General features: G+C 40.7%; 1 protein-coding gene across 11 annotated transcripts in view; it reads left to right on the top strand.

Annotated features, from left to right (window-relative positions):
- Positions 1–961: 961 nt before the first annotated feature.
- Positions 962–22,133, top strand: part of GBF1 (golgi brefeldin A resistant guanine nucleotide exchange factor 1) — a 123,855-nt gene continuing 102,683 nt past the window's right edge. For 7 of the 11 annotated variants that reach the window (XM_061403237.1, XM_061403239.1, XM_061403238.1 and 4 more), the window contains exons 1-3: positions 12,046–12,119; positions 13,317–13,425; positions 14,867–14,933. In XM_061403237.1, coding sequence (XP_061259221.1) covers positions 12,082–12,119; positions 13,317–13,425; positions 14,867–14,933 — 214 coding nt within the window. In that variant the 5' untranslated portion in view covers positions 12,046–12,081. Of the gene's footprint in view, positions 1,227–12,045; positions 12,120–13,316; positions 13,426–14,866; positions 14,934–22,133 lie in introns of those variants that run through there. The other 4 variants (XM_061403247.1, XM_061403242.1, XM_061403243.1 and 1 more) reach the window with 4 other exon arrangements.

Here is a 22,133-nt window from a genome sequence, read left to right on the forward strand (position 1 = left end):
CCCCTGGGGAAGGAAATGGGAACCCAGTATTCTTGCCTGTGAAATCCCACGGATAGGGGAGCCTGACAGGCTGCAATCCATGGGGTCACAAAGAGTCGATATGACCTAGAGACTGAGCAAAAGAAATCAAGGCTTAGGATGAGGGTCAGAGCTGAGTCACAGTCTAATAAACTAAAGTGTAAGAGGTATCGAGGGGCAGTGAAAAAAAGAACTGGACTAGAGGTGAGGACACTTAGGTTTGTCTCTGCTCTGTCATTAACTAGATATACAAACATGGGGGCTATCTTTCCATTCTGGGACTCAGTTTCCTGATCCATAAAATGAAAGGACTTGAATTAAATATCCAAGCCTGTTGTCACCTCCCATTGTCTATTTCAGGATGATAGGCATAAGGCACAAGACACAGAAACAAAGTTGAGATGGGACAGATTCATTATGAGAAGTCAAGCAAGCAGAAGGCACGGTGGGGGATGGGAGGTTGGAATAGATTGCTCCCTTGAGCTGCCTTGAAAGGAAACGATTCCTCAAGTTTATAGTATTGGCCCAGGTGACTTTAATAGGGAGAAGCGGCCGGTTTCGGCCTAGAGAGAATAGTGTCGGCCACTCAAGGCTCTCAAAACGGACTCCGCCCCCTTTCCAGCAAATCATAGCTTTCTTCCCCATAATGCCCAGCAGCCACTGCCAAACTGTGCACTGCAACCTAACTCTACCTAACTCCACCTCTCCAACTGCCAGCATAATTTCTGCTTTTTTACTGGTTCTAGGAACTGTCACTCAGAGAGTCCTCGTATCCGTTGGTTGTCCCCTGCCTATCTTTTTCTTTCCCTTGTAATCTCGCCTCTTTAGGCACTACCCGCCTCCCGACGCCAATTTCCTTCCTTCGATTGGGTAACCGAAATGCCATTTTTCACGATGCGAAGCTATGATTGGCTATGAGCGTCAGGGCTCGTGCAGATACCAGGCAGCGGGCTAGACTGAGGCTAGTTACCACGTCAGTGAGCTGACAGGGAAGGTAGCCGGCTCCACCGCCCGTTCTGGCCGACTCTTCCTGGCTAATTGGGTGGGCTTTGATTTCGGCCTCAACTCCCGGAAAGGGCTCCTTTCCTGCTCCTATCTGCCGCCAGAGCCGGGAGAGCCGCTCAGAGACGCCTTCGAGGCCCGGGCTGGACATGAACAGCCGCCGCCGGTCCTGGGACTAGGCCCCGCCATTTTGGATCCGCTGACAGGTCAGCGAAGTCTCTTATTAGAGTTCCAGTGTCGTGAAGGCCGCCCTGACATCACGAGAGGGAATAAGGAGAGGAGAGCCCTTAAACCGAATGAGCCGGGTTGGGTTAGGGACGCAGGGGCAAGAACGAGATGAGAGAGAGATTGTTGTGGGAGGGCACTGGGAGAGGTGCAGGGGGCAAAGGTCAGGCCTCTGCCGCCGGAGGGGCGACTTCAACTCTGCCTTTTGATCTCTTGCAAGTACCCGAATCCTTCTCCCTGTGTTTCCAGGCTTAGCCTATTTCCTGTCTTTTGGAGCTTCCCGCGTCTTCCTTCCAGTTTTCAGAAGCTGAAAGCAAACTTGCAGAGTATCATATCTACATTTCAGGGTTGATTTTTAGAGCTTGGATGAGAGTCTCACTGGATTTTGTGCAGCGCCCACTTCTGTGTGACTGCCTCTTTAACACAGCTGAACTGCTTCATTAATGATGGTGAACTAATCATCACTACTACTAGACCAGGTAGTGAGAAAGCTTGTGGAAGGACTGAGGCCAGCCTCCCGAGGACCTGTTTAAGAGAAGGCTTTCCTTTTATGGGGCTGCTCACCTGCCAGTCTGGGTCTGTGTGTAAACACTGGGCTTAATCTTCTGCGCCTCTTTCATCTTTTACAAATATTTTCTTCAGGTGTATATTTTTGGTTGCCATCTCTTCCCCAGGTCTTCTCTTCACTTGTCCTAAGGAGATGAAGTTTAATTTCAAGGAAGCCATTCTATTACAACATATTTGGAGGAGAGCAGAGAGGAATTTGAAAACCTGTGAAGTTGGTACTGTTGGCCTATTATTTTTAGTGGTAGGAAGAGTCATGAGAGATATTCAATCAGTTTAAAAGTGGTAGGGTCGGGACAGCAGAATGAATGATGGAACATAACCCCAAAGAGCGTAGTTTGTGGTGCTGTGATGACTTTGACAAACTGCTGTATTGTAAAGCTATAAGAGTCCCTCAGTGGTAAAGAATGCCTTTAAAAATAAGGAATAGGTATAGTGTCTTTTAATGCACGACATAGAACTTGGCATGCTTTTAAATCAGGTATACAGGGCACACCTCTGGACCCTGTGGAGGATACAAATGGAAAGGTCTGATTGGAGGTTGCTTTGCTGTGCTCAGTTTATGTGCTCTAAAAAGCAGTAGCAATATATGTGTACTGGCCTATACTGTGCATGTCAACCTAAGTGCCTTTTAGCCTGTAATGTACACTCAGTAAGTGTTATCCATACCTAGGATTAGAGTTAGTGTGTGATCCTGTGGCCTGGTTCTAACCCTGGCAGTCAGGCCTTTTGCATGGTGAGGTAGTAACAAGGAGAATCTAAACCTCATTATATTAGAAGGGAAAACAATCTAGGTTCTAGAGTGACTAAACTGTGCCCTCCTGAAATTGTGTGTGTATGTATTTGTTGATTTAAAATAAATGGGGTGGAAATTATAGGACACTATTTGCATTTTGAACTTATTTGAACTTATCTAACCTGAAGTATCCAGGGTCTGCTTTTCTCATCTGGGTTGACAGGCCCTGTTGATCCCTGTTGAGTTGATAATGCTTTGCATAATAGGCAGTCTAGTCTTTGGATATAGTATAACCAGTTCAGCATCTTTTCAGTTGGGCTTGGAGGTAAGTTAGGCATCAAAGATTTTACCTTTCCTTATTTAAAAAGTCATTTTCTGGATAGAAATAATTCTTTACTTCCAGCCCCCATCCCAAATCAGAAAATTTGTTCTTCCTTCAAGATTTGTATTTGAGCTTCTTTTTATAAGTGCCTGTAAACAGTACATTCTAATCTTGACAGTGATGCTCATTGGCACAGTGGGAACTCAGGTTGTAGACACATCTCATGAGTAGCTGGGCACCAATCCCAGTTGAACTCAAGTTCTCAGTAGTTACACTACTACTTCCTTCTCTGTGTTCCAGAAGGCAGGATGACTGCCACTTTTAGATAATAACTTTATTGTTTGGGTACTTAAACTGGCTAGCAATTAGAGAGGAAAAAGACACAGCTCCTGCTTTTGAGGAGACCCATTGTCTTTATACAGTACTCACTGGAAGGATCAGCCTTGTCTTTGCACAGCACTTCTATTGATTGATCAGTCTGTCCTTGTGATTCAAGGTGACTAATTAGAATGATTCTGTTGTGGGGTGATTGTGGAACTGAGTTGAAGGGAGTCAGGGAGGTTAATTTTACCTCTGGCTAGAAGAGCTGTGTAATTGTTAGCTCTTTAGCTTTTATTCTTCCTCTTTTTCTGTATTTCATTATGTTCAATGGCAGTTGTTTATTTAAATGAAAATGTACTGGACTTTGTGGTGATTTGGAGCCCACTTGTAGTGGATGTGATCATGAAATAATGATTTATTGCCATCATATAAATAAACTAGGAAAAAAAAAAAAAGTAAATAAACTAGGGATTGCAAGCTCAAATGCCTGAGTATCAGGCAGGTAATGTAATTGAGTGAAGTGAGCCAGGAGGGAATGTGTTAGGATATAGTAGTGACTATAGTTGGAGAAGGCAATGGCAGCCCACTCCAGTACTCTTGGCTGGAAAATCCCATGGACGGAGGGCCCTGGTGGGCTGCAGTCCATGGGGTTGCTAAGAGTCAGACACGACTGAGCAACTTCATTTTCACTTTTCACTTTCATGCATTGGAGAAGGAAATAGCAACCCACTCCAGTGTTCTTGCCTGGAGAATCCCAGGGAAGGGGGAGCCTGGTGGGCTGCCATCTATGGGGTCATACAGAGTCGGACACGACTGAAGCAACTTAGCAGCAGCAGCAGCAGCAGCAGCAGTGACTGTAGTGTACTGAAATGTGAGCACAGTATGACCATGCTTCCTATTTTTCAGGAGAAACTGGGAATTCAGATCATTATGTTTTAAACTGTTGGCAACTAGTTAAATTATTTAAAAGCCTTTTACAGGTGGAAAATACGTCTGTGGACTGGATTCTGTGCCATGACAGTGGAGGATGACTCCTGATACTCAAGATGAGCAGACCTCATGAGACTTAATCACTGCAGTTCTCTATGTATAATCATACAGACTCACTTTTTAATATTTGTCCTACTCTGCCAACTTTTATGCTGAGTTGTCATGTTGGATGCTCTGAGTGGTTAAAAGATGAGTGAGAGAAAGAAGCCTTGTTTCATTTTTCATCTCCAAGGTGACAGAAAGGACATCTTTGGACAACTTTGGGCTTATCTCAGTAACTCACTGCATATAGTTGTTGGGATAACCTCAGAATCTCTATAGAGGGAGGAAGTGGAATGGCAGAGCTGGGGTACACCAGTCACCTGCTTATTGGGTTGGGAGGATTTTCCAGTTGTATCCTCTCAGGGAATCAGCTTATTTCTTGGTTTGATTTTCTCTTACCTCCATACTTGAAGTAAATTTCTTGAGCCCAGTAAGTTATTTACTACTTCAGTAATTTTTGTTCACTTTCAACAAAGCACAGAATTATGGCATGTTCTTTGGCTAGCTATAGAAACCTTAAAAGCTCTGCATCTTTGGTGATTCTCTGGGATGTTAGAGAGATGAGTGAAGATAAACCTTGGAAGGGCCAGTTGATAGTTGTTCAGCTCCCTGGTACCTTCTACCTTCTCAGTATGCCCATCAGAGTTTTCTTGGTTTACATAGCTCTGTATTAGACATCAGAACACCATGAAAAAGAAAAAACCCTGAGTTTTTGCCTTTGGAGAATCTAATTTCTAGTTGGATAAGAACAACTTTTAAGCAATGAAGAAAAAAAATAATGGTCTACTAATAATCTGTATGTGTGTGTTCAGTCGCTTAGTCGTGTCCGACTCTTTGAGATCCCTTAGACTATAGCCCGCCAGGCTCCTCTGTCCATGGAATTCTCCAGGCAAGAATACCTGAGTGGGTTGCCATGCCCTTCTCCAGGGAATCTTCTGAACCAAGGGATCAAACCCTGGTCTCCTGTATTGCAGGCATATTCCTTACTGTCTGAGTTACCAAGGAAGCCCCAACTAATCTAGTACCAAAGAAAATAAGACACATATACATGAATATGAAGAATTGACAATTACATAAAGAATTGTAATTATTTACAATGTTTCATAGAAGAAATGTGAACATGCACATAGCATATGAGGAGACTTCAGGAAGATAGATGTAAATCAGAAGCATTATTCTTTGGTGGATAAATGTGGGTTCTTTTTGTCCGTAGAGTGGCTAATATGGAAGGTTTGTAACTTCTTTTAATAGTAGAGGAACAAACGTGGGTTACAGAAAGTTTTGCCTGCCCGGCTTAGAGTCCTTGTCTTCTGTGAAGCAATTGTTCTCACAAGAGGTGGATGTGAACTGCATCAATATTGAAGAGTCAGTCTTGGTATTCTTTCATTTATTCATTCAGTATTTATCAATTTTCTTACTATGTATGTATCATTTTTCTTTATCATTTTTCTGTGTAAAAGATGCTAAATTATGGTCTCTTCCTGAAATGCTCATAGACTCGTGGGAGAGACAGACTAAATAAATAATTATAAATTAGCATAAGATATGCTTAAACAGAGGTAGGTGCAGTGCTATGGGGTGACAGAAAAAAAAAAAAAACCAAACCACTCTTGGAAAGTGGGTTAGCTAGGGAGGACTTACACCTTAGGTATTATCATAATAACAGCCAATCTTTGAGGGGTTTTAATATTCCTAATAGCATGCTCGGCCTTAACAACAAGTGGATGAGGAGGTACTAGCTCAGTTTTGCAATGAGAACTGTAAACTGGGGCTCAGAGAGCCTAAGAAACTTGTTTAATTAAGATCATATAGGTAATAATAGTCAAGAATACCACTGTGGTATTCTAAGTCTCTCATTGACTTTTGGATGTAATGAGTAAGGATTTACCAGGTGAATAAGAATGGGAAAAAATGTTCAAAACGGAAAAGGAACAGCATGCACAAAGGCAGACAGCAAAGATCGTGACTTGAACAAGAAAGAACTTTTGATGTTCTATTTAAGAAATATTTTTTGGCCACACTGCAAGGCATGGATCCTAGTTTCCCAATCGGGGATCAAACCCACTCCCCCAGCATTGGGAGGGCAGAGTCTTAACCACTGGACCACCAGCGAAGTCCCTTGATGATCTCTTATATAAAGAGTATATAGAGCATACATGGGGCATCAGTGTCCCCAGCCAAGCTTAAAAAACAGAGCATTACCAAAGCTAGGGCAATGTGTATGCCCTTCCCTGTTAGTCACATCTTCCTCCCCTTAGCCCCTGTTGTAAATTTTTTGTGCTTCCCTGGGGTGTAGTCTAGAGGGAGTTGCTAGTTGATACAGTGACAACTGCTCTTTGGATCCTCTTGGGATGTGTAACTGGGATGCTGCAAAATACTAGAGGAATCCTGTTAGACCCAGGTTTAAACAGATAGTGGTTTCAAATAATATATGTTGCTCGGAATCTCTGAGCAGGTAAGACAGTGGCTTATTTCCCTGGAGGATGTTAGTTGTTGTATTGTGTATTTAGTTGTTTGTTCTTATATTATTTCTGATAAAAGGTAAACCTTAAGTTCTTTTCTACCATACTCATGAGGTGTCTGCTGGCCTTTGTGACCTTGTGACAAGGGGGTTCTAGGTCGTTGGCTACCAGGCAGCAAGTGGTTCATCAGAGCTTCCCTTTTGAACCCAAAGGACAAATTTCCCTTGGGAGATTCTTGGGTAAGGAGACGTGTTTCAAGGCTTGGAGGGAGATTAGGCAACTCTACATAGTCCTTGAAAATAATTCCTCTTTATTCCCTACATGTTTCTTTTTTTTTTTTAACTAAGAAACTTAAGACAATGATTTTTTTGTTAGACCTTTGCTGTCTTAGAAATGTGTTAACTTTTGATGCCTAATGAATTTTGATTTAGTGTAGGTCGATTACTTCAGGTGGTATCCCAATTAATAACCTCAGATATGCAGATGACACCACCCTTATGGCAGAAAGTGAAGAGGAACTAAAAAGCCTCTTGATGAAGGTGAAAGTGGAAAGTGAAAAAGTTGGCTTAAAGCTCAACATTCGGAAAACGAAGATCATGGCATCCGGTCCCATCACGTCATGGGAAATAGATGGGGAAACAGTGTCAGACTTTATTTTTCTGGGCTCCAAAATCACTGCAGATGGTGACTGCAGCCATGCAATTAAAAGACGCTTACTCCTTGGAAGGAAGGTTATGACCAACCTAGATAGCATATTCAAAAGCAGAGACATTACTCTGCCAACAAAGGTTCGTCTAGTCAAGGCTATGGTTTTTCCTGTGGTCATGTATGGACGTGAGAGTTGTACTGTGAAGAAGGCTGAGCACCGAAGAATTGATGCTTTTGAAGTGTGGTGTTGGAGAAGACTCTTGAGAGTCCCTTGGATTGCAAGGAGATCCAACCAGTCCGTTCTGAAGGAGATCAGCCCTGGGATTTCTTTGGAAGGAGTGATGCTAAAGCTGAAACTCCAGCACTTTGGCCACCTCATGCAAAGAGTTGACTCATTGGAAAAGACTCTGATGCTGAGAGGGATTGGGGGCAAGAGGAGAAGGGGATGACAGAGGATGAGATGGCTGGATGGCATCACTGACTCGATGGACATGAGTCTGAGTGAACTCTGGGAGTTGGTGATGGACAGGGAGGCCTGGCGTGCTTCGATTCATGGGGTCACAAAGAGTCAGACACGACTGAGCGACTGATCTGATCTGATCTGATCTGATCCGATCCCAATTAAAAATTTATTTCTTCTGAAAGCCTTCCAAATAGCATGTAGATCTCAGATAAGTCTTGACACTTTTGTTTGCAATTTGTAGTATAGTGTTGTTTCTTGTTTCTGTATTGTTCTCAGTATGGGTGTTTTCTCTCTTGCTCTTAGTTCTTTATTTAAAAATTTTTTTTTATTTACTTTTGGTTGTACTGGGTCTTCGCTGCTTCACAGGCTTTTCTCTAGTTGTGGTACATGGGCTTCTCTTTGCTGTGGCTTCTCTTGTTGCCGAGCACGGATTCTAGGGCGGCTGGACTTCAGTAGGTGCGGTTCCTGGACTCTAGAGCACAGGCTCAATAGTTGTGGCCCAGGGGCTTAGTTGTTCCGTGGCACGTGGGATCTTCCTGGATCAGGGATCCAACCCATGTCTCCTGCATTGGCAACTGATTCCCACCACTGAACCATTAGGGAATTCCTCTTAGTTCTTCAAAAGAGAAATTAAAGGTACTTCCCTGGCAGTCCAGTGGTTAAGACCCCGAGCTTCTGCTATGGAGGGAATCACGGGCAGGGGACCTGTGTTCGATCCTGGATCGGGGAACTAAGATCCCACATGCCCTGGAGCACAACCAAAAAAAAGAGAAATTAAATATTCTTATTTTATAGTGGTCCTCTCCAGGCCCCCCCAAATATTTTTTACAATGATTGTAGTCAGTATATATACTACATATATTGAAAGCCCTCCAGGCCCCCCACTTGCTTTTGTAGCTTTACCTGCTATTATTCTCCTAGGAATAATGTTCCAACAAGTCTGGAATAATCCTGATCCTTTACATACTGAATTTTCCCACCAGTAAGCTTTTGCTCTTGCCATTCTCTTGTATTTTTGGCTGTTTGAATCCTGTTTTACATTTGCTTTTCCAGTGTTCTCTAACAGGAATATTTTCTCTACTTCACCCCTGTGACACTGCGTACCACTCATGTATTGGGATATGTACGGGTTGTGTATAGATGTATGTGTTTAATCTATTAGATTATAAATTCCTTGTGGGTGGATAGGGATAATTCGGTATGACTATGTCTAGCATTTTGCTTAGCATGTGCTAAGTAATATCTGGTTGCCTGAGGTGAATGTTTATTAGTTAATTAACTTTGATTGCTGTTCTTAATCATTTACACATGAAATAATACAACTATTTTTCTAAAGAGCTACTCATTTTTAAAAATCTAAAATTTAAAAAACTTTAAATTTTAAAGTTTAAAAATAGGTAATATATGTATGTGACACAAAATTCAAAAAGTATAAAAGAATATACAAAGAAAAGTAAGGCTTCCCCCCTCCACTGTGAGAGGAAGGAACTAGAAGTTCCGTTCTCCAGTGGCAGCCTCTGTTGTGTGCTATGTCAACTCGCCTCAGTCATGTTTGATTCTCTGCAGTCTTTTGAACTATAGCCCGCCAGGCTCCTCTGTTCACGAGATTCTCCAGGCAAGATTACTAGAGTGGGTTGCCATGCCCTCTTCCAGGCGATCTTCCCAATCCAGGAATTGAACCTGTGTCTCTTACGTCTCCTGCTTTGGCAGGTGGGTTCTTTACTTCTAGTGCTGCGTGGGAAACCCAATGTTTAACACTCCTCCACACTGGGGAATCGAACCCTGGTCTCCCGAATGACAGGTGGGGATACTCACCACTATGCTAAGAGTGTCTTAAAAATCTTTCCAGAGATCTAGAACATATTCATCTTGCCTAAATAATTTAAGGAAGAAGAGGTACTAGAGATTTTCTGATACTTTAAGTTATTTTTAAATTTATTTTTCTTCTACTTCTTGATTCTCTTCCTCTTCATCATTATGTGTTCTCATCATTGAATCTTCTCCATTCATTGAAGAGACTATTATTGTGTGCCTAGAGCATTTAGTCTTCTGAGACTAACCTAGTTGTTTCTTTAAATTGTTATTAAAATAAATGTTGGGACTTCCCTGATGGTCCAGTGGTTAAAATTCTGTGTTCCCAATGCAGGGGGCATCATTTCGATCCCTGGTTGGGGAAGATCCCACATACTACATGGTGAGGCCAAAAAAACAAAATCTTTAAACAATAGATACTATCTTTTGTTGGAATTCCCTGTGGATTGAGAGAGGTGTTATGGGCCTTTACAAAATTTGTACTTTTTTCCTTTGTCATAGTAGTTTACATGCTTCTCACTTTCTTTATGCAAAATATGCAAATAGAGCTACTTGCAGCGTGCTTCCCCCCCACCCCCCACCCTGTGTCTCTGGTTCAGTTTTCTTTTAGATCCTGCTGAACTCTATAAATGCCTCAAGGGCAGAAATTATATCTCATTTCTTTCATAATTATTAATTTTAAATTATATTGATAGTATAGTAATACATTCTTGTAAAAAATTAGAACATAGATAAGGCTATGCTGCTGCTGCTGCTAAGTCGCTTCAGTCGTGTCCGACTCTGTGCAACCCCATAGATGGCAGCCCACCAGGCTCCATTGTCCCTGAGATTCTCCAGGCAAGAACACTGGAGTGGGTTGTCATTTCCTTCTCCAATGCAGGAAAGTGAAAAGTGAGAGGGAAGTCGCTCAGTCGTGTCCGACTCTTCAAGACCCCATGGACTGCAGCCCACCAGGCTCCTCCATCCATGGGATTTTCCAGGCAAGAGTGCTGGAGTGGGGTGCCTTTATAAGTATCCTCTGATTGCAACCTAATTTCATAATACCTTCTCTAGAGATAACTGGTTATTGAGTTTTGGTACATCTGCTCAAACCTTTTATTCATTGTTTACATATCTCTGTATATACCTATATCTCTCTATATACCTGTAACGACATTAGATGACTCACAAACACAGTATTTCAAGGGAAAAAGACAAATTGCAGAAGAATACATACAATCTGATATTATACAAAATATAAAAATAGGCAGAATGATACATACTGTCTAAAGATACATATCAATGAAGTAAAAGTATAAAGCAACATTAAAATTTTAATAAACATCAGATTTAGAATAGTGGGGACTATGGATGAAAGAGAGAAGGATGTAATTAGGAAGGACTTCAGTTGTACTGTTCTTAATCTGGATACTGGCTTGTTATATCACTCTTTATATCTTGAAAGTGAAAGAAAGTGTTAGTCACTCAGTCATGTCCAGCTGTTTGCGACCCTGTTAACTGTGGCCTGTCAGACTCCTATGCCCATGGAATTCTCCAGGCAAGATTACTAGAATGGGTTGCCATTCCCTTCTCCAGGGGGATCTTCCCATCCCAGGGATCTAACTCAGGTCTCCTGAAATGAAGGCAGATTCTTTACCAACTAAGCCACCAGGGAAGCCCGTTTATATCTTTGTTGCTGTTGTTCAGTTGCTCAATCATGCCCGACTCTTTGCGACCCGATGGACTGCAGCATGCCAGGCTTTCCAGTCCTTCACCATCTCCCAGAGCTTGCTCAAACTCATATCCATTGAATTTGTGGTACCATCCAACCATCTCATCCTCTGTCATCCCCTTCTCCTGCCTTCAGTCTTTCCCAGCAGGAGTCTTTTCTAAGAGTCCTGAAAAGGAGTCTTTTCAGGGTCTTTTCTAATGAGTAAGCTCGTCGCATTAGGTGGCCAAAATATTGGAGCTTCAGCTTCAGTATCAGTCCTTCCAGTGACTAGTCAGGGTTGATTTCCTTTAGGATTGACTGGTTTGATCTCCTTGCAGTCCAAGGGCTTTATATCTTACTTTATGTTAAATATTACATATTTTTAAAAATGAAACTCTAGTATTTTATGTAGGATTGGTTAGTTGGTTTTTACATAACTGGTGACATATAATCATATACTACAGTTTTTTTGTTTTTTCATTTCACAGTATGTCTGAGGCTCTTTCCATGTCTTTTGCTCTGTTCCTTAGCACTCTGAAAGATGCCTTATGCATAGTAGCTGCTCATTAAGTATTTCTGAAATCGCTTCACTTACTCTGTTAACCTCACTGTTTTTTATTTTATTTTTAATTGGAGGATAATTACTTTACAGTATTGTGATGGTTTCTGCCATACATCAACGTGAATCAGCCACAGGCATACACATGTCCCCTCCCTCTAAAAACCTCCCTCCCTATCCCATGCCTCTAGGTTGTCACAGAGCACCAGCTTTGGATTTCTTGTGTCATGCAGCAAATTCCCACTGGCTATCTATTTTACATATGGTAATGTATATGTTTCAATACTACTCTCTCAAATCATCCCACCCTCTCCCTCCCCAACAATGATCTTATGTCTGCATCTTCTTTGCTGCACTGTGAGTAGGATCATCAGTACCATCTTTCTAGATTCCATATATATTGCTAGTATACAATATTTGTCTTCCTTTTTCTGACTTCACTCTGTATAATAGACTCTGGGTTTATCCACCTCATTAGAATCGACTCAAATGCATCCCTTTTTTATTGCTGAGTAATATTCCATTGTATATATGTACCACAACTTCTTTATCCATTCGTCTGTTGAGGGACATACAGGTTGCTTCTGTGTCCTAGCTATTATAAAAAGTGCTGCAGTGAATAGTGCTGCACTGGGGTACATGTGTAGCCTTAGTGTTTTAATTTTCCTTGAGCCTGATCTAAATGTCTATATAACTGTGTGTCTCCCCTTCCCTTCTCTTTATCCCTTTTGCTTTTTAAAATTTTGTCTATTTTGAGGAGGATTCTAAATAATGGGAAGTGATTAGGTTGGTTTTATAAGCTCCTATTAAGGTTTTCTCTATGCCAAGAAGAGTCTACCTTTCAGTTTGCTTATTAGAGATTTCCTGCTATAAGCAAGTGAACTTGACTTTTTAGAACTTTTCAAAGCTTGCATCACTGCCACTGTCCAATTTTCTGGAGCTGACTTGGCAGAATAAATGCAGTCTAAAAATTGATATTGTAACTGTGGTTCCAAACTAAGGCTATTTTTCTAACAGCCTTCATTCTTTTTTTTTTTTTAACTTAGACCTTCATTACTGATTGGGTTGATAAAGTAAAAGAACAATAGGAAGGTCTGAAATATTTCTTTAACAAGCTAGGCACACAGAGGTATCTGCTTGTCTTCATGCTTTGTAGGGTAGATTTGAGGGACATTGACTTTGAGGAATTTGAATGCTTTTTAGAGATTGCTGAGGTGCCTTAGAGAAATTTTCTGGTGTGATGTTTTTGGAGTTGTATCTTGAACTTTTAGAGACCTCTAGAAGAGCCAGGTAATTGGATTCATAACATAAGAAGGACCTTATCACATTTTAGTATTATAGGTGGGGAATCTTGGTACTAAAAAGCTAAATTAATAGTTCTAACTTTATCAGGTACTGATTCAAGCATGGGGATGCTCTTGGGTAACCAAATATTAACTAACTTTTCTCTTAACTGTTTCAGTAGGTTTGCCAGGATGGTGGATAAAAATATTTACATCATTCAAGGGGAAATTAACATTGTGGTTGGGGCCATCAAACGAAATGCCCGATGGAGCACCCATACACCACTGGTAAGTGGGGGATGGGCAGAACACTTGGTTACTGAGTTGTTGTAGGGGATCTGATACATGGTCAGTTTCCTGGTAATAATGATAAAAGGAGCAATTCAGAGTTTTTCAGAAGGGTATCAAGGACCCTTCTGTTTTATTTTAATAAGAGTCAAATTTATAAGCTGCCTTTTTTTCTCTAGAACCCAAAAGGTGATACCATTTTTCTTCTAGCTGTTTTTATAAGCAGCTTAAGCTAGTACTTGGAACCTCTTTGATATGTCTAAACATGTCAGAAAGATTTCTTATCTTCTTTTTTGTTTGTTTACTTTTTGAACCAGAAATTTTACTTCTAAGAATTTATTCTAATATTCAAATATTAGAAAAAAATTGCGATATAGATTCCTTACCTTCTGATTCCTGAGAACTATAATTAGCTATCAAATTCATTTCAATGAGTGCAGTTATTGGCACATGGAATATGGCTTTGTAATGGTACTCCTTGGAAATTCAGCAAGCTTTCAAATATAGAGACCAAATCTTGCTAATAAGATGAGTAAGCTTAACTGTTGTAAAGCTCTCTTTGTTGCATATGTATGTTCAGTGATGTTTTTGTTACAGTTGTATAAAACAGTTTTGAGTACAATTGTAAAATTAAAGTTTAGACATTTCTAGCTTGGTGAATATGTATATGTTTGTTTAGAAATTTCTCACTTTCATTAATAAAAATGAACTGTTTTATAAGTAAGAGGGGAGTTACGGATGAATGTATATGACTATGATAGCTATGAAGAAAGAGAAGAGATAGGGTAATACATGTCTCAGTCTGTATGTTTCAGTCTGTTTGGGATGTTCTAACCCAATACCATGGACTGGGTAGCCTATAAACAGATTTTTTTTTTTTAAACAATGTATTTATTTCCAGGGGCTGAAAGTTCAATATCAGAATGTTAGCATGCTTGGGTGAGGTACTTCTGGGTCTCAGATTTCTCATTGTATCCTCACATGGTAGAAGGGGCAAGGGAACACTCTTGGCATGTGGGATCTTAGTTCTCCGAGGAGGGATCAAACCTGTGCCCCCTGCAGTGGAAGCATGGAGTTTTAACCACTGGACCACCAGGGAAGTCCCAGCACAGAAGTTTTGAGGGGTCATGATCATTCGGACCATAGCACATATAGAAGACCTAGCAGTCTATGGTAACTTGAATGCCATGGTCTTGGTGTAGATTAACATTAGCACTTCAGGATGTACTATTTTAGGTAAGCCCAGGGTACTTCTATGAGAATAAGAGATTAGGGAACTGGAAAAATGAACCATGGCTAACTTCCTTTTCGTCAGAAGGAAAACTGACTGAATTTTCTGGTTGGATTCAGAGAAAGAGCTCTTGATCTATCTTTTATTTCCTTTTTACTCTTGGTCTGATAATGGATTCTTTTTTTTTTTTTTTTAATCTGTGTGTTATAGGATGAAGAAAGGGATCCTCTGCTGCATAGTTTCAGTCATCTAAAGGAGGTTTTAAACAATGTAACAGGTAAGTGTGTTTGATTTATTGCAAGGATAGGCAAACTTTTTCTTTATAGTATAAGACTATATGATATTTTAGGCTTTGCAGGCTGTAGCAACTGCAACTACTCAACTCTGTCATTGTAACTCAAATGCAGACTCAGATAATACTTAAATGAATAATAAATACAATTTTCTTTAAAAAAAAACAGGCTGCAGGCCAGTTTTGGCCCACAGGTGTAGTTTGCTCTGGTTTATTTTACTGCTGATCCTTCCTGGAGCTCTTAGTGTCCCACTTTAGTGGGGTATCGGCGTTCATACAATTATAAGCTTCCTTCTTTGCTTGAGTTATAAGTGTTATTTTTGGCTAATGTTCTGTTTTGTTTTAGCTATTTTTCTTTCTCTAACTCACGTATGCCGTCAGATAGGAAGTTGATGACACAAGTGAAGTATTTAATACTTGCAGTATAACCTTTCTCTTACAGAAAATCCTTACTGGTTTTAGGACCTGAGCTTTCTGTAATGCAGCTCTTTTAGTCTTCACTTGTTCCCAGAATCTTTTGTGTCACACACTCCGCCTTTGTTTTCCTAATCATAATTATCTTATGTAATATTTATATGTTTAAAATTTTCAAAGCCACTTTCACATTTATTACCTTATTGAATTTTTTTCACTTTTGTTTTATTTATATTTCAGATCAGAAACTTCATTCTTTCTTCTTTTAGTTTAATTGAGATGTAATTGATATATAGCACTATATAACTTTAAGATATACATAGTGCTTTGAATTACATACATTATGAAATGATTTCCCAATAAGTTTAGTGAACATCTGTCATCTCACAGATACAAAATTAAAGAAATAGAAAAAAAAATTTTTTTTCTGGTGAGAACTCTTAGGATTTAGTCTCTTAACAACTTTCATGTGTAACATACAGCAGTGTTAATTACATTTATCATGTTGTATGTGCGTACATGCATGCTCAGTCACTCAGTACGTCTGACTCTTTCTGACCCCATAGACTATGGCTTGCCAGGCTCCTCTGTCCATGGGATTTTTCAAGGAAGAATATTGGAATGAAGAATACTGGTTGCCATTTCCTCCTCAGTGGGATCTTCCTGACCTAGGGATTAGACCCATGTCTCCTGCGTCGGCAGGTGGATTCTTTACCACTGGGTCACCTGTGAAGCCCATTGTGTTGTACATTACAGCCCTAATACTTATTTATCTTATAACTAGAAGATTGTGTCTTTTGGCTGCTTTCATCTAGTTCCTCTTTCCCCCACCCCCTGCCTCTGGAAACCACAAATCTGATCTTTTTTGTTTGTGAGTTTATTTGTTTGCTTTTGAAATAGAATTGACCTGTAATACTATGTTCTTGCTATACAACATTGTGATTTGATGTTTCTGTACATTTCAAAATGTTCGCCATGATAAGCCTAGTTACTATACCTTTTTGAAACTTTTACACAACCTATGAGGGAGGCATGGCAGATTTGTCCCCCTTTTATGAATGAAGTTGAAGCCCAGAGATATTTTAAGTGATTTAGCTGAGATCACACTGATCCTAAGAAGTGGAGTCAGAACTCAAAACTAGAGTTCAGGCCCCTAACACCAGATTCAGTGCCCTGTTCTGTGTGGTTTCTGTTCATACAATTAGAGGAGAATGTACACAGGAAATGCTTTATATTATGTTTAAAAACATGTCGAGGGAGGAGTTAAAGGCTCAACACTTCATATTTTTCAAACTGGTGGGGGGAAGATATAGACATAAAGGGAAAGCCTCAGGGCTGTGCTCCTCTGTTGACTATAAAGGGCTTTTGCAGTGTATATCCCTGGAATGTTTTTAGCTAGTAACATCTAACACCACGATTGAAATAGCTTTTAGGCTTCTGCAGATTAAATAAATGAAAAATAAGTAAATGTTCTCCTTTTATGAGAAATGTAGGAGAATATCTGGAGAAAAATTCCTTTTACTTTCCTAACCCTAATCCTAGGGAATCTAAGGATTTTCTACATGTTTGTTTAAAGGAGCAAATTTGACTCAATGGGAAAAAGTGTTGGCAATGTTAGCCAATGATTAAATATAGAGGAAGAGGTGTCTGATAGCTAGTTTGCAGGGCTAATGCTGCAACTAGGCATGTGCTCATTTTATGGCCTGTACTGAAAGTGATTTGGCTGCTTTAGAAAGTTGGTGGCTTGTGCAGATTTTTTTTTTTTCAATTGAAATATAGTTGATTTACAGTGTTGTGTTAATTTCTTCTGTACAGCAAAGTGATTTAGTTATACATATATACATTCTTTTTTTTTTTTTTTTTTACATATATACATTCTTTTCCATGATGGTTTATCCTGGGATACTGAATATAGTTTCCTGTGCTATATAATAGGACCTTGTTGTCCGTCCATTCTATACGTAGTAGTTTGCATCTTCCCAGGTGGCACTAGTGGTAAAGAACCCACCTGGCAATGTAGCAGATGCAAGAGATGAGGGTTCAATCCTTGGGTGGGAAAGATCCCTTGGTGGAGGGAGTGGCAACCCACTCTAGTGTTCTTGCCTGGAGAATCCCATGGGCAGAGGAGCCTGGTGGGCTACAGTCCATAGAGTTGCAAAGAGTCGGACACAACTGAAGTTAACTTAGCACGCACGCAGCACGCACTAAGCCCAAACTCCCAGTCCATCCTCCCCTCCCCCGTAGCACAAGTCTGTTCTCTCTCTGAGTGTTTCTGCTTCATAGGTAGGTTCATTTGTGTCATGTTTTACATTCTGTGTACAAGTGATATTGTATGGTATTTGTCTTTCTGACTTACTTCACTTAGTATGATAATCTCTAGTTGCATCCATATTGCTGCCAGATTTTTTTTTTAACTTTTCATGTAAAGCTTACATATCCCAATTACAAAGAAAAATAGTCAATAGATATTTACAATTCTTTTTCGTGGGTCAGAGTTTGGAGTATTATCTTTCTCAGAGAATACATTTGGCAAATGTTTGGCAAGCATTTTATATACAGCTAAGAATTGTTGTCATAGTGGCTGAAAGTGAAAGAAAGTGAAGTCTCTCAGTCGTGTCCGACTCTTTGCAACCCCATGGACTGTAGCCTACAACGCTCCTCCGTCCATGGGATTTTCCAGGCAAGAGTACTGAAGTGGGGTGCCACTGCCTTCTCCAGAGGATCAAACCTGGGTCTCCCGCATTGTAGGCCGATGATTTACCATCTGAGCCACCAGGGAAGTCCCGTAAGTGGCTGGGTACATCCTAAAATGGCTGAGGTGAGACTGGAGTTGCCTTGTAGGCCTTTGGGGCACTTTGCAGACCCTCAGGAGCTGAGGTGGTGCTGCTCTCCTGATAAAGCCACGTTTCCTGCTTGCCATCCAATCCATATCCCACACTTGTTTTCTCCATTCTGACATATCCCAAGACTTCAGTTCAGAGATGGTATCTGTGATGAGTAGTGCAGTCCAGGATTTGGTTTCTAGTTCATCTGAGAGTTACCAAACTTGAGTCTGCTGCCTTAATTTCTTACATCTTTGGGTTAGGAATCCAGATTATCTTCTGCTTGAAACTATTAAAACCAGAATGTGCTGAGGAACCAGTTCTGTTAGTGGTACTAGGAACATAGCTGGGTGTTGGCCAAGCTTTCCCTCAGAGTGAAGAAGAAGGTGATGATATTCTCCAGGGGCCAGTAGCTGTGGCAGGTATTGAAACAGTGCCTATCTAAGTTGCCCCATTGTTCTTGGGTTTTAACATATCACCCACCTGATAAAATAACAGAGTGGATCTGAAATAGAGCATTTCATGGTCTTCTGATTGGTTCTGACCCCCCACATAGTGCTGGCTTCCAGGAGCAGGTTTATGGGTCAGCTGCTCCTGTGGTCCTGGACTTTGTAATCCATGACCAATTTCTTGTTTCTTTTACTGAAACAAACAGATTTTTTTTTTGATTGGCAGTGTCAGGAGGATTGCTTTCTTGGAAGCCTGTTAATGGTCGGAGGCTGGGAAAGGGTTTTGAACTTGGAGAGAGAAACTGAAGGGACTGCCCATGCTATGTGACTGGGAATGGTGTACCACTTAGGTTGGAAGAACTATGGTAGGAATTCCAAGACTCCATTCAGTTAAACTCATGAAACTGATTTGGGCTTGGTCTCTTTTTACAAAGGCTTTTTATTTGCACTTTTCTAGACTATCTGCTGGCTGGGTTGGTTAAGAATATTATTAATGGACATAGGTGATTCATTGGACATTGTCAGTCAACCAAAGCAATTTTTCCTCTTGTAAACAGTCAGAAGACCTTTTAAGGGCATAAGTGCTACCTACTCCTCCAGGAACATTGTCTGAGCATTGTAAAGGATGTAAGTCTACTGTCTCTAGTAAGGGTTGGGTAAGTCCATGTCGTTATTCTCATAGGTGTGTCTCTGGACCACATTTGCAGTCCATATTTGCCCAAAATGCATGATAACTGAATGCTCTGTAATATCTAGAGTAATAGAATGTTCTAATACCACATCTAAAGAGAGGGTTGCACTTGGAAAGTATGAAGTGCCTGAGAGCAAAGTGTGCATATTGGTACTTTGGATAAAGCCATAGCTCACCACCAGTGAGACTTGACTGCTGCCCCTCATTTAGTCTTTCATTTCTCTTAAAGAATCCTTTAAGAGGTTATTCTAAAGGAGTTAAAACAGATGTGTGGTTGCTAGGAGCAGGAAGTGGGCATGGGAAGTAACTGCTAATGGTAATAGGGTTTCTTTTAGGGGTGATGAAAATGTTCTGGAATTAGATCATGATGATGGTTGTACAACTTTGTGAATATACTAAAAACTGTAGAAGTGTATACTTTAGAAGGATGAATTTTATGGCATATGAAATCTATCTTAATTTTTCAAAATAGCAAGTGTAGACTGGAAAAGCAATGGGATTCACCAGCTCTTTCTCAGCACTCAGAGCCATGAAGGACTGCCTCTGACTATACTTGCTGCTGTGCTTTGAACCCATTGCCCAGCAAAGGCAGCGTAAGGCTCTGTTCAGCCTCCTGGCCCAGTTTGTCCTTTTATGTCTCTCTCATTAACTCAAGAAGCACATGGCTTTTATATTTAAATTTATTCAAGCTGTAATCTTTGACATTTGAGTTAGCTTTTAGTACAGTTTTGCATTTATAGTAATATATATTATGTATTTTCTCTATCCCCAAAGAATCCATTTTAATCTTTTCCGGATGCAAATTTCAGGCTGTCTTGCCCCATCTCCCCTTTCTTTCTCTGTTTCCCCTCCCCCAACGGAGTGTGTTTGATCAGGTGTGGCAGGAACATCCACTGTCAAGCTGCGCCCTTTATATTAGTCAATATTATCCTTCTCCCCCCTCCCTGTCTGTCTGCCCCTTTGGGCTTTCCCAGTTGATTTATAATTTTGGAATTCTCATCGGAGTCTGTAATACAGTTTGTTCATTATTTAACCAAAACCTGTTTAATGAGCAGAGAGAGGCAATGTAAATGTTAGGCATGTTGCAGTGATGTACCTTTGTGCTTCTCAAAGCGGGTGGGTAGTTAACTCTGTGCTGCCTGCAGGGCTGGGGCTTCCTGGCCTTAGGGGCAGAAGGACCAATGCCTCTTCCTTGCATCTGCTCAAGCCATACGGTGGGCTTAGATTCCAAAGACACATTTCTTTTTATCCTTTTAGAGATCTTGTTGGGGCTCTTGCGTACTGGAGTTATCTATAATCTCACAGACTGGGCGGTAAGATTTGTGTTCATGAGACAGGGGGATGGAAGGGAAAGTGAAATATTAAAATACTTGATACCGCTCTTGGTTTTAGGTGTGTAGAGAGTTGTTCAGTCACTCAGTCGTGTCCGACTCTTTTTGACCCCATGGACTGCAGCACGCCAGACTTCCTTGTCCTTCACCATCTCCCGGAGCTTGCTCAAACTCATGTCCGTTGAGTCAGTGATACTGTCCATCCATCTCATCCTCTGTCATCCCCTTCTCCTTCTGCCTTCAATCTTTCCCAGCATCAGGGTTTTTTTTTCCTAATGAGTCATGTCTTCGCATCAGGTGGCCAAAGTTTTGGAGCTTCAGCATCAGTCCTTCCAGTGAATATTCAGGATTGATTTCCTTTAGGATCGACTGGTTTCCTTTAGGATCTCCTTGCAGTCCAAGCTGTAGAGAGTAGACGGTTTACTTTTTTTAGCTGTACTATGCCGCATGTTGGATCTTACTTCTCTGACCAGGGATCAGACTTGTGCCCACTGCAGTTAAAGCACAAAGTCTTTACCATTGGACTGCCAGGGAAGTTCCCCAAGTGTAGACAGCTTAGAGTAATCCTTCTAGCCAGCATGGTCTCTGGTCTTTGATCTTTTTGTTTCCCGATTAGATAAGTGCTTGGAAGCCTTAGTACCCTTCATTCAATATAGCTTCCCATACAGTGTCCAATCAATTGTGATTTGTGGTGTTTGGCTATGGTTATTTACCTCCAGATTTTAGGCTGCCTTTGTCCTTGGTGTTTAAACTTAGATCATTACAAAGAGATTCTTTTCCAGAATTCAAAATTTTTAAACCAGAAATTTTGGTTTAAAGCACAGAGGGAAGAACAGTCTAAAAGTATCCCACCAGAATCTAAGGAATCACCTCTTAATGACTTTAAGGGCTTGAGAAAGACCTCTTAGTGATATGTGTGTGTGTCAGGGGTGGTGGTGGGGAGGGTAGTAAGTTTGCCTATGGAGATAAAACTTCTTGCTGGTCTTTTTAATTTTGAGGACCTATGAGGCTCGGGGTATTTAGCATAAGACTGAGGTGGTCTTGAAGCTCAGTATAAGCACCTGTATTAACTATGGAACTGTTGTAGCTGCTTGGACCTTTTCTTTCTGAGATTCACTAAGATTTGGATTTCTCTAAGTCTAGCTTATTGAGTTGCTTCTGACCAATATTTATTGAATACCTGCTGTGTGCTAGGCATTTTGCTTAGGCACTTAGCCATTGGATCTACAATGGTAAACAAACTTCCTGCCCTCATAGCCACTGGTTTTTAAGACTAGTAACTCTGGCTGACCATTCTGAGACTAACTTATGTACTTATATACTATACTTTAGGCTATATGGTTCCCTATCAGATATGGAATAGATGATAGTGAATCAGAGCAGTCTGTTGCCATCTTTTCTTATTCCTCCTTTTCCCCTTGTTCACATAAACCATAGAAACGAAGAAAAATTTAGCTCATATATTTGCTTATTTGGTC

The sequence above is a fragment of the Bos javanicus genome, chromosome 26, assembly GCF_032452875.1.
Source record: "Bos javanicus breed banteng chromosome 26, ARS-OSU_banteng_1.0, whole genome shotgun sequence".
Taxonomy (NCBI): Eukaryota; Metazoa; Chordata; class Mammalia; order Artiodactyla; family Bovidae; genus Bos; species Bos javanicus.